Source organism: Fukomys damarensis, unplaced genomic scaffold, assembly GCF_012274545.1.
Source record: "Fukomys damarensis isolate Sample0158 unplaced genomic scaffold, DMR_v1.0_HiC HiC_scaffold_16, whole genome shotgun sequence".
Classification (NCBI taxonomy): Eukaryota; Metazoa; Chordata; class Mammalia; order Rodentia; family Bathyergidae; genus Fukomys; species Fukomys damarensis.
The window spans coordinates 96,613,900-96,623,791 of NW_022900928.1; the positions used below are offsets into that span (position 1 = coordinate 96,613,900).

The following is a 9,892-nucleotide window of genomic DNA, read 5'->3' on the forward strand; positions in this document are numbered from 1 at the left end:
CGGAGTCCCCGCCGCCCGCAGCGGTGAGCAGAAGGCGCGGGACAGTGAGGACCCGGCCCAGCGCAGACCACAGGTAGGCGTGTCCCTCGGATGCCTCACGGGTCCCCTCCTTCCTCTTCTTCCTCTTCCTTCTCCTCCTCTTTTTCCCTTTCCTCCTCCTCTTTCCCCCACCCCACCCCTTCCTGGGATTTGAACCCAGGCCTCCCTTCCACTGTGCTACATCCCCAGCTCTTTTTATTTTTCTCAGACAAGGTCTTGCTTTAGCCCAGGCAGAACTCAAGCTAGTGGTCATCCTGCCTCGGCCTCCCTCGGGGCTGGAATGGTCATAGCATAAGGCAGTTTGTTGATAAACTTAGAAATATTGGAACTGGTACATGTGTTTTGTGTTTGTTCTTAGTCCTCGGAAAAAGAGTGTTTGCTTTAAAAAGAATTATCCTTTGGATGTGATTAGGACTTGTAATTGGGAGAGTAGCCAAGAGCTAGTGAAGAGCGATGGGAAAGGAGCAGTCCACTAATTAGTCCCTGCTGCCCACTCGGCCTTGTATCTTTCCGGCTCTTTCAGTGGTTTTCTTTGGTGTAGGTCTGGAAACACATTGCCTGGGCCTACCCTGGCCTGTCACCCTCTGTCAGAGATGATTGAAACATACAGTGACTATTTCCAATGGTGAGTTCATTACAGTACAAGATGCCCGCACTCATCCCATCCACCCAAAGCCCCCATAGGCCTCTCCCTCGGGAATCCACGGCCAATTCTCTTTTCTTACCCGCCATCTTGGTATTTGAAGACAGCTGTTTACCGGCCCCATCTGGAAACCCCACCTCCCTGCCTCCAGGGTCTCATCCCCTCCTCCCATCCCACATGTTGGGGTTGCACCTCCTCCTCACCTGGGCCCAGCTCAGGCCCTGACCAGACCAGGGACTTCCTCCTCCCCCGCCACTCACCCCTGAAAGGCCTTTTCAGTCCATGGTTTGAACTGTTGGTTATGAGCTTGGGATTCCCAAAGGTAGGTCTCCAGGCCAGCAGTTCTCCCAGCGACCCGTCTGAGGAGTCGTCCCCAAACCCGCACTCTCCCTCCTGGCCTACACTAACCATCACCCCAGGACAGCTGTCACCCTATTAAATGGCATCACTCTCCACTTAGTTACTTCAACTAAGGAGCTGGGAATCCTCTCTGAGTCCTTTTGCACATGTGCCCATCCACTTTGTCAGCAAGATCTTCCATTCTAATGTTTTAAAATTTTTCTTCTTTCTTTTTTTTGTACCAGGGATCAAACTCAGGACCTCATGCTTGCCAGGCTGCTGACTACATCCCCAACCCAAAAATTTCATCCAAAGCCAGGCATTATGGTGCATGCTTGTAATCCAGCCCTTGGCAGACTGAGGCAGGAGGATTGCCATGAGTTTAAGGCTAGCCCGAACTAAATAGTGAGATCCTGTCTCAAACAAACAAACAAAATAAACAATTAAATCCTAGTACTGATAGCGGTAGACAGCCTGATCTTAAACATTACTGGAAATGCTCCTGGAGTTTCACTCTCCAACTGTCTTACCTGAGATGTTTTGTGTTGTTGATACTGATATATGGAAATAGAGAGATAAATAGAGTTTTGAAAAGTTAATATTCAATGTTAGATTTCTTAAAAGCAACTTTTCAGCAACTTTAGATGGTCCTATGACTTGTCCCTTTGACTCATTAATAGTGAACTTGTTTATTTATTTTTTGTGTCCGGTGCCTTCTGCATGCTAGGTAAGCATTCTACTACACTGAGCCACAGATCAGTCTGGAATTTGTATGTTAGTATATCTTAGTACATCTTACACTTTGTGGATGAATTCTCATTCAGTCCTAGTTGTTGTTATCATTGTTATTGTTGTTGTTGTTATTGTTATTATTTTGCAATACTAGGAACTGAACCCAGGGCCTTTGCACTGAGTTACATCCCCAACCCTTTAAAATTTTTCGTTTGTTTTTTTGAGACCAGAGTCTCCACTGTAATTCAGTCTGGCCTTGAACTCACTAGGTAGCCCAGGCTGGCCTCAAACTCGCAGAGATCCTCTTGCCTCAGCCTCCTGAGTATTGTAATTACAGGTATGCACCACCCTGCCTGGCTCTTTAAAATTGTTTTATTTTGAAGCAAGGTCTTACTAAATTGCTATATTGTCCAGACTGGGCTAGAAATTGTGATCCTCCTGGTTTAGCCTCCCAAAGTGCTGGGATTACAGGTGTGCAGCACCACACCCAGTGTTATGCTTTTAATATGCAGTTGAATTCCATTTGCTGATATTGGGGGGGGCGGGTACTGGGAATCGAACTGGAATTCTTGCGCCTACAAGGCAGGTGGCAAAACCATTGAGCTAAATCCCCAGGCTGATATTTTAATATTTTTGTACCAATATTTCTTAAATGAGACTGGTCTATTCCTAGCTATCTGTTTGTTTGTTTATTTTTGCTTTTTTGTTTTTGTCCTTTTGAGATGAGGTCTCACTATGTAGCCCAGGCTGGTCGCATACTCATGGTAATCTTCCTGCCTCACCCTCCTAAGTGCTGGGATCACAGGCATGCGCCACCATGCCTGGCTTATTCCTAGCGTTTATTGCATTATCTTTATCAGGTTGGTACCAGTATTACATGAGGTCTATAGAAGAATTTAGAAACTTCTTTCTCTGGGTTTGGAGAAAGTTGGAATCCATCTCTAATTCTTTGGGGACAGGGAGGTTGCTTTATTGCTGGGGACTGAACTCGGGGCTCACACGTGCTGAGCTCATACTCGCTACTGAGCTTCAGCCCTGTTCCTCCAGCTCTCACCTGTGTGAGGAGAACTAGGGAATGAACCCAGGGCTGCTCTTCCATTACGCTATATCCACAGCCCTTTCTACGTTGTATTTTGGGACAGGATCTTGCTAAACTGCTCAGTCTGGCCTCAAACTTGCCATCCTCCTGCCTCAGCCTCCTGAGTAGCTAGGATTACAGGTGTGCACTACCATCCCCAGCTCTCCTCCAATTCTAAATCCTTTCCCGAACTGGTACTAAGGCACACCTTCCCTAATAGTCTTTTTAAATGTTTTATTTTTATTAGTGCAGGCTTGTAGTGCATGGTGGTTGCGTTGCTCGTGGGGAGCTGGGACACACACACAGCACAACTTCCTTCTTTTGCCTCCCTTCCCTGCCCTTCCCTCACAGTCTGTGACTTCCGACGTCAGCCCTGCCGGCTGCTCTAGGCTGCTTCTCCGAAGAAGCCCCCCGCCCAGGGCTCAGCTCCCAACTGCTCTTTCCTGTCCTCTAGCATTTTCTTTATAACCAGCTAAAGTTACTTGGTTTCAGGCCAAAGATGAAATTGTTTTCTCGGCCAGTTTGACGGTGGTTGCATTCGCTGTGTTTTAAGACTTCTTGGCTGTAGGTTTTTCATTTTGTTCAAAATAGTCCAGTGCAGGTGATTAGAGTGAGGTGTTCACTTTCTACTCTTAAGAGAAAATAAAGCATGTGCTTTATTGTGTTACTGTCTCTTAAGACAAAACAGAGATTTGGCAGGAGAGGAAAGCCCAGGAGAGGAAAGCCGGGCCAGGGCTGCAGAAAGAGGACCGAGGACCGCAGGTTACCAGGTGTAAGGTTACGAGACAGGGCGGTGAGCCGGGTGGCGGGGCGGTGTCTCCCGCTTGTGTTCATTGGCCGCGTACTACACTCCAGAGCCAAACTGGAGGGTTCAGATCTGCCTTTTTCTCCTCTTTTCTCCTCATATTTTTCCCTCCCCTCCTTCCTTCTTCCCTCCCTCTTCCCTCTCTTTGCTCTTCTTTATTTCTCTAAAGCCCCAGGAAAGGAAATGCAAAGATGTTCGCCTTCAGTCCTAACATGGAGACTGAGAAACCCTCCGATGTGAGGAAATTCCGAGGGTAAGGTGCCTGCAGCTGCATCCATTCGGTTCTGTGTGCTTAATGGCACACATCTAATAACTTGGGCGAGAACGCCTTCCCGGCCAGCCTTTAACGGGAGAAGTGATGACCGTGTAAGTGTAGGCAGCATCCTGAACCCGTGTGCATCCGCATGCTCACAATGTTTTAACTTGAAGCTGTGTTTTAGCTTGAGTATAAGTTGATCCCATGACTGAGTTTTTAGGTCTTCCTGAAACTAAATAATTATGTTGGTCAAAATTTCAGTGTTTCAGCTGATTCTTTTAGCATCGTGTAGATGCGGCTTTTGCCTGGAGCATTGGTAGAAGACTTGCAGAACTTTTTGAGGACACAAAACTTCAGTCATTTTATGACTGCCAAATCGCACTGTGCGGTTCACGGCCCCATCACTTCATAGACCGATAGTTTCCCCCACAGCACATGGCCAGGCTGTGGCTGCAGCTATCTTTGTTTTTTTTTGTTTTGTTTTGGGGGACAGGGGTTGAGACAGGGTCTCACTACGTAGTTCAGGCTGGCCGCAAACTCAGGGTGATCCTCCTGCCTCAGCCTCCTGGGTGCTGGGAACATGGGTGTCAGCCACCACACCTGGTGCTCTCTCTCTCTCTTTTACTAGGAGGAATCGAACTCAGGGCCTCACACTTGCCAGGCAGGCGCTGTACCACTGAGTCCCATCCCAGCCCGCTCTCTTCATTCAATAGTTAAAGTAAACTTCCAGGCACCTAGCTGTGGTTCCTGCCGCTGTGAGACATCTCAGTCAGCACAGACGTCAGCTGCTATTAGGGCTGAAACGGGAATGTTCAATCTTCAGAGGAACAAATTGTTGATTATTTTGAAGTTGAGAACAAAAGTAATTTTGAAGCCTTCTGAGAAACTTCATTTAGCAAAGTAATTTATTTCAGTAGCGGTTGCATTAGAAAGCAGAGACCATGGTTGTTATTCTAAGATTATGATTCCACGTTGTTAAGAGTCACTGTCATATTGCCAGGCGATGTGTGACACACACCTGTAATCCCAGCACTCAGATGGCCAAGATTTCAGAGCTGGTCTGGGCCACATAATGAATTCAAGGCTAGAATGAAACCCTGTCTTAAACAAAGAAGCAAAACAAAAGAAAGAGTAACTGTCAAGTATTATTTCTCATCGAAAGATGGAAATAATTTTTTATTTTAGACACCAATTTAGTGGACAGAGGTAGTTTTTTCTTCTATCATTCCATTTTGGCCGTACCAGGGATTGAACCCAGGATTTTTGTGTATGCTAGGGGAAGCACTCTATCCCTGAATTACATCCCCAGCGCCTTGGGGTGGGCAGCTGCAGTCCCTCATGATGCCCACTACTCGGCTTTGTGGACACGGTGATTTCTGAGCCCTGGGAGAGCTGAGGCCATCCGGACCCCATACACAGAAGAGCAAGTAGACGCCATTCAAGGAGCCAGGTGTGATGGCACACACCTGTGAGCCCAGCGCCTGGGAGGCCGAAGCAGGAGGATGCAGGTCCAAGTCCAGCCTGGACCACCTCCTCAGCCTCCCGGATGCTCAGTCATGCAGACCATGTAATCGCCTCCTCCTAGAAAGATGAGCACAGGTCAGGCAGCAGACAGGAGCATCAGCATTTGTGCCCCTCTGGCCTCTGGGTCCCTGCTGAGAACAGGAGCAGAGAGGCAGGTGTACGGCCCACAGACGATAGAAAGCCTGAGGAGGCCTGAAGGAGGAGGGCAGAGAGACGCGCTCCCACGCCATCCCCAAGTCCTGGGGGCCTGCGCTGCACTCCGTGTCTGTCTTTTCTTCTCGTTTCAGCAGACGTATTTGTTTGCAAAGATGTGCATATATACAAATATGATTATTCTCATTTAGCGTAATAGCATATTCTTACCAACAAAAGCCTGTCTGCTTTCTTTTCTGTTCTTTTCTTTCTTTCAGCACTGGGGACTAAGCCCAAGGTCTTTGCTTACATTATCTTTTTCTTCTGTTTTTTGGTTTTGTTTGTTTGTTTGTTTGTTTTGAGACAAAGTCTCACTATATGGTTCAAGCTACCTTGAACTCACTGTTGAGTCCAGGCTGGCCTCGAATTCGTGGTTATTCTCCTGCCTCAGCCTCCCAGAGTGCTGGGATTCCAGACATGTGCCACCATGCCTGGCTGACACATATTCATCCTTTTTACAAAAAACACACCGTTTTAGTAATAGAAATGTTTCTAAGAAGGAAATTTAGAGAGGGGAATAGCCAGCCAAAATTGATTCCAGTCCTTGTTTTTTTTTTCCTCCCTTCTCGCACAATCCAGGAAGTCCTATGAGTTTGAAGATGTCCTGCAGTCCTCCTCCGAGAGCAGCAGAGCGGACTGGTATGCACAGACCAAGCTAGGGCTCACGCGCACGTTATCGGAGGAGAACGTGTACGAGGACATTCTGGGTAAGAGGCTGTGGCTGCCCGTGAGAGGGGCGGTGGCACCCTGCTGGCACCACACACAGCCGGATGTGTGGCCGTGAGTGAGGGCAGGCAGTGCTGGGAGAGGCTGAACAGGAGGGGAGGGCGGAATCCCGTAGTCACTTTGGGACCTTGGCTCTGCAGTTAGCTGTGTGATGCTGAGCTGGTAACCTAACTTCCCTGAAGTCATGTTTCTCCTCTGCATGGCAATAATCTCCTTGCCTGAGGCTTAAAGGCTGGGGAGAATGGAGTGGACCTGGTTTCTGGGATGACCCGGAAATGGCAGGGGTGACTGTAGGAAAGAAAGAGAGTCCTGCAGGCCAGTAGGCTCCTGCAGGAACCCCAAGTGTGTTGCTCTCACAGGGCGTCATACACAAGGGAATGTGTGTCTTTAGCAAAGAAACTTTGGGCTGGGCAAAGTGGACATGCTTGTAATCCCAGTACTTGGGAGGCTGAGGCAGGAGGATCTCTGTGAGTTTGAGGCCAGCTTTAACTATATAGCAAAACTCAGAAAAGAAAAAAAGTAACATTGGCCCAGCTCTACAGACTCCTCTCAGTTACCCCAGTGGGGCTTCAACTCACAGAGAGTGCCTGGGAGTTCAGAAGTCTTCAGGCTTCATGGTTTCAGTGAGGTGGGACTCAGGTGGAGAGGGAAAGAGGGGCACCCCTGTGTGTGTGTGCGTGCGCTGCAGATGCTGGGTGCAATAGATACATGGGTGCACTATCCATGCTGGGCTGGGCCTGGAGGCAGGGCACACCCTCTGCCAAGCTTCTGGGCACAGGATTGGCATTGGGCTGCTGCCCAAGCAGCGGGCTTCCCAGCGTGAAAGTGGCTGTGAGAGCTGGATTTCTCTCCGTCTTTTTTGGTTTTTTGGAGATAGGGTCTCCCTATGTCACTCAGGCTGAACTTGAAGTCACTAGGTAGCCCAGGCTGGCCTCAGACTCACAGAGAGCCTCTTGCTTCAGCCTTCTGAGTGCTTGGATTTCAGGTGTGCACCACCACACCCAACATGGGTTTCTCTTACCAGCACCTGCCTCAGAGGGACAGAAAACCCAACCCAGACAACAAAAGGAGTTTCTGAACTCCTGAGCCCAGAACTGGCTTCTCTCCCTCTGCTTCTTAACAGCCGGGGCAGCTCCATGGTCTCCAGGATGGCTGCCACCTGTCCCCTGGAGTCTGTACCCTCCTCTGGGGAAATATAGCTGGTGGCCCACCAGTCCCAGAAAAGTCCCTGAGGTTCATCATGGCCAGAACTGCTGAGGTCACTTCGCTTGTTGGCGCTGGAGGCCAGGACACACGTGGTGCTTGTCTTGGTTGGGATGTGAGCCTTCCCTGAGTGCTTCACCAGGCCAGGGACCTGGGATCCAGGGTGGCTAAGCCCTGGTGACCACCGGGGAGATAGGGAGTTACCCCCAAAAGAACAGGGTCTGTCACCAAGAGGAGCGGTGATGGACAGCAAAACAGCAGAGATCTGTAAGAACCAGCCCAGGAGAGGCTAAGAGTTGGCTTCAGTGTCCCCAGAAGGAAAACTTCTCTGCCCCTTCACCCATTGCCTTTGGCCACAGATCCGCCCATGAAGGAGAACCCTTACGAAGACATCGAGTTACATGGCCGCTGCCTGGGCAAGAAGTGCGTCCTGACCTTCCCTGCTTCTCCCACCTCGTCCAGCCCCGACACTCCCACCAAGGTATGAGCCCCTGGACAGCGGTTGTAGTAGAGGGTCCCAAGCTGGTGGCCCTGAACGCTTCAGGTTCCAGGTCACTGTCATGGCCAGGCTGCTGGGTGGGTCTGTCCAGCGCCTGACTGCTCTTCCCGCTTCTAGTTCTGGAACCCTCTGCTTCACAAGGCCTCCCAAAATACCAGCGGGTTTCTGGCCCTGGTCTTCCTTAGACTTGGTGAATAAATGTGGTGCACCTGCACCCAGCTACTTGGAAACTTCAGGCAGGAGGATTGCGAGTTTGAGTCCACTCTGGGCAACTTAGTAAGAACCTGTCTCAAAATGAAAAGTGCTGGGGTATAGCTCGCTGGTAAAGTACTTGCTTGGCATCCACAAGCTGTGGGTTCCATCCCAGTGCTACAAAAAAAAAACAACAACAACAACAACAACATATCCGTCTTATATAGCTGTTGAGATGAATGTCCTGACTGGGGCAAACTGAAATACAGACAAAAGCAGGCTGAAGAACAGTATTGCTATAATGTGCTACCACTTGTGGCTTTTAGATGAGAGAAGGCATGCATGTACCTGGAAGCTCGTGTGTGTTTGTGTGGGTATAAGAATCTCTCCTTTATGGGGGCCGAAGAATGGATACACAAGGAGCCGGGTAGCATTGCCTGGGGTCTGAGGCCACAAGACTGACTTCCTCTTGTACAGCACACCCTTTTGAGCCTTTCAGAGTTTTGTACCATACCCACACGGGTGACATAATTGTTTCCATGTACGTGGGAATAATTTCAACCCATTGTCTATGGAGAGAGTTCGTGTTCTTTAGCTTGACATTGCATTCAACCCTAAGCACCCCTTACCACCTGGTCTCTCACAGTCACAGCTGCAGACGCTCCCCACATCCAGAGCCTCCCTGTGTCCCTCTAGTGTTATCCACCCAGAGTCAGCCAACTTGCCCTAAAGGTCCAGGGAGCAAATATTTAGGCCACGTGGTCTCTGTCATAACTACCCACCCCTCCCACTGTTGTGTGAAGCAGCCACAGACAATCTGAACAGACAAGTGTGGGCGTGGTGCGATAAAACTTTATTGATGGGTACTCATTTTGCATAATTTTCATTCGTCATGAAATTCTGTTTATATTTTTGACCATTTAAAAAGGTAAAATGGAGCTGGATGTGGTGTGCATGCTTATAATCCTAGCACTCTGGGAGGCTGAGGCAGAAGGGTTGCAAGTTTGAGCCTAGCCTGGGCAGCTTAGCAACCCAGCAAGACCCTGCCTCAAAATTTAAAAGGGGGCTGGTGGAGCTGGGGACATAGTTTAGTGCAACATCCCTGGGTTCAAACCCCACCCCTCCTATTGCTACAAAAAAGTAAAATCTATCCTTAACTTCTAGCAGAGCAGATGTCGTCCAGAGGCAGTAATTTGCCGGCCCCTGTGCTAGTTTGGTTCTGCCTTTGGCGTTGAATGTCACCTGGACATCTACCCATCCTCGGGGCCAGCTCCGTGAGGCCTTCTTTAGGAAGCTTCTTATACCATCCCAGCCCTAGGAGCCCTGTCCTCTGACTGCCTGAATACCCAGGCATTCATCTCACACTGAACCCTAAATTGCTCTGGAACATCTCTTGCCATTTTAATGCCATTTAAATTTGGTCATGTGTCCTAAAAACATTTCCACAGCAGTTAGGGATGTGGCCCAGTGGCAGAGCACTTGCCTAGCTTGTGTGAGGCCTGAGGTTCAATCCCCAGCACTGAAACAAAAAAAAGCAGCTCCCTAACTATAATCCCTCAAGGCCAGTTTGTATTCTGTTCCTTTGTGTCACTCAAAAGGCCTAGCAGTAGTTATATAATTTTTTCTTTCTTTTCCTTTTTTTTTTTTTTTTTTTTTTTTTTTTT

General features: G+C 48.9%; 1 protein-coding gene across 4 annotated transcripts in view; it reads left to right on the forward strand.

Moving 5' to 3' along the window:
• The first annotated feature begins 6 nt into the window (after positions 1-6).
• Positions 7-9,892, forward strand: part of Dennd2a (DENN domain containing 2A) — a 45,686-nt gene continuing 35,800 nt past the window's right edge. For 2 of the 4 annotated variants that reach the window (XM_010631658.1, XM_033764503.1), the window contains exons 1-5: positions 7-73; positions 581-664; positions 3,806-3,889; positions 6,188-6,315; positions 7,897-8,018. In XM_010631658.1, coding sequence (XP_010629960.1) covers positions 633-664; positions 3,806-3,889; positions 6,188-6,315; positions 7,897-8,018 — 366 coding nt within the window. In that variant the 5' untranslated portion in view covers positions 7-73; positions 581-632. Of the gene's footprint in view, positions 74-580; positions 665-3,805; positions 3,890-3,973; positions 4,003-6,187; positions 6,316-7,896; positions 8,019-9,892 lie in introns of those variants that run through there. The other 2 variants (XM_019208569.1, XM_033764504.1) reach the window with 2 other exon arrangements.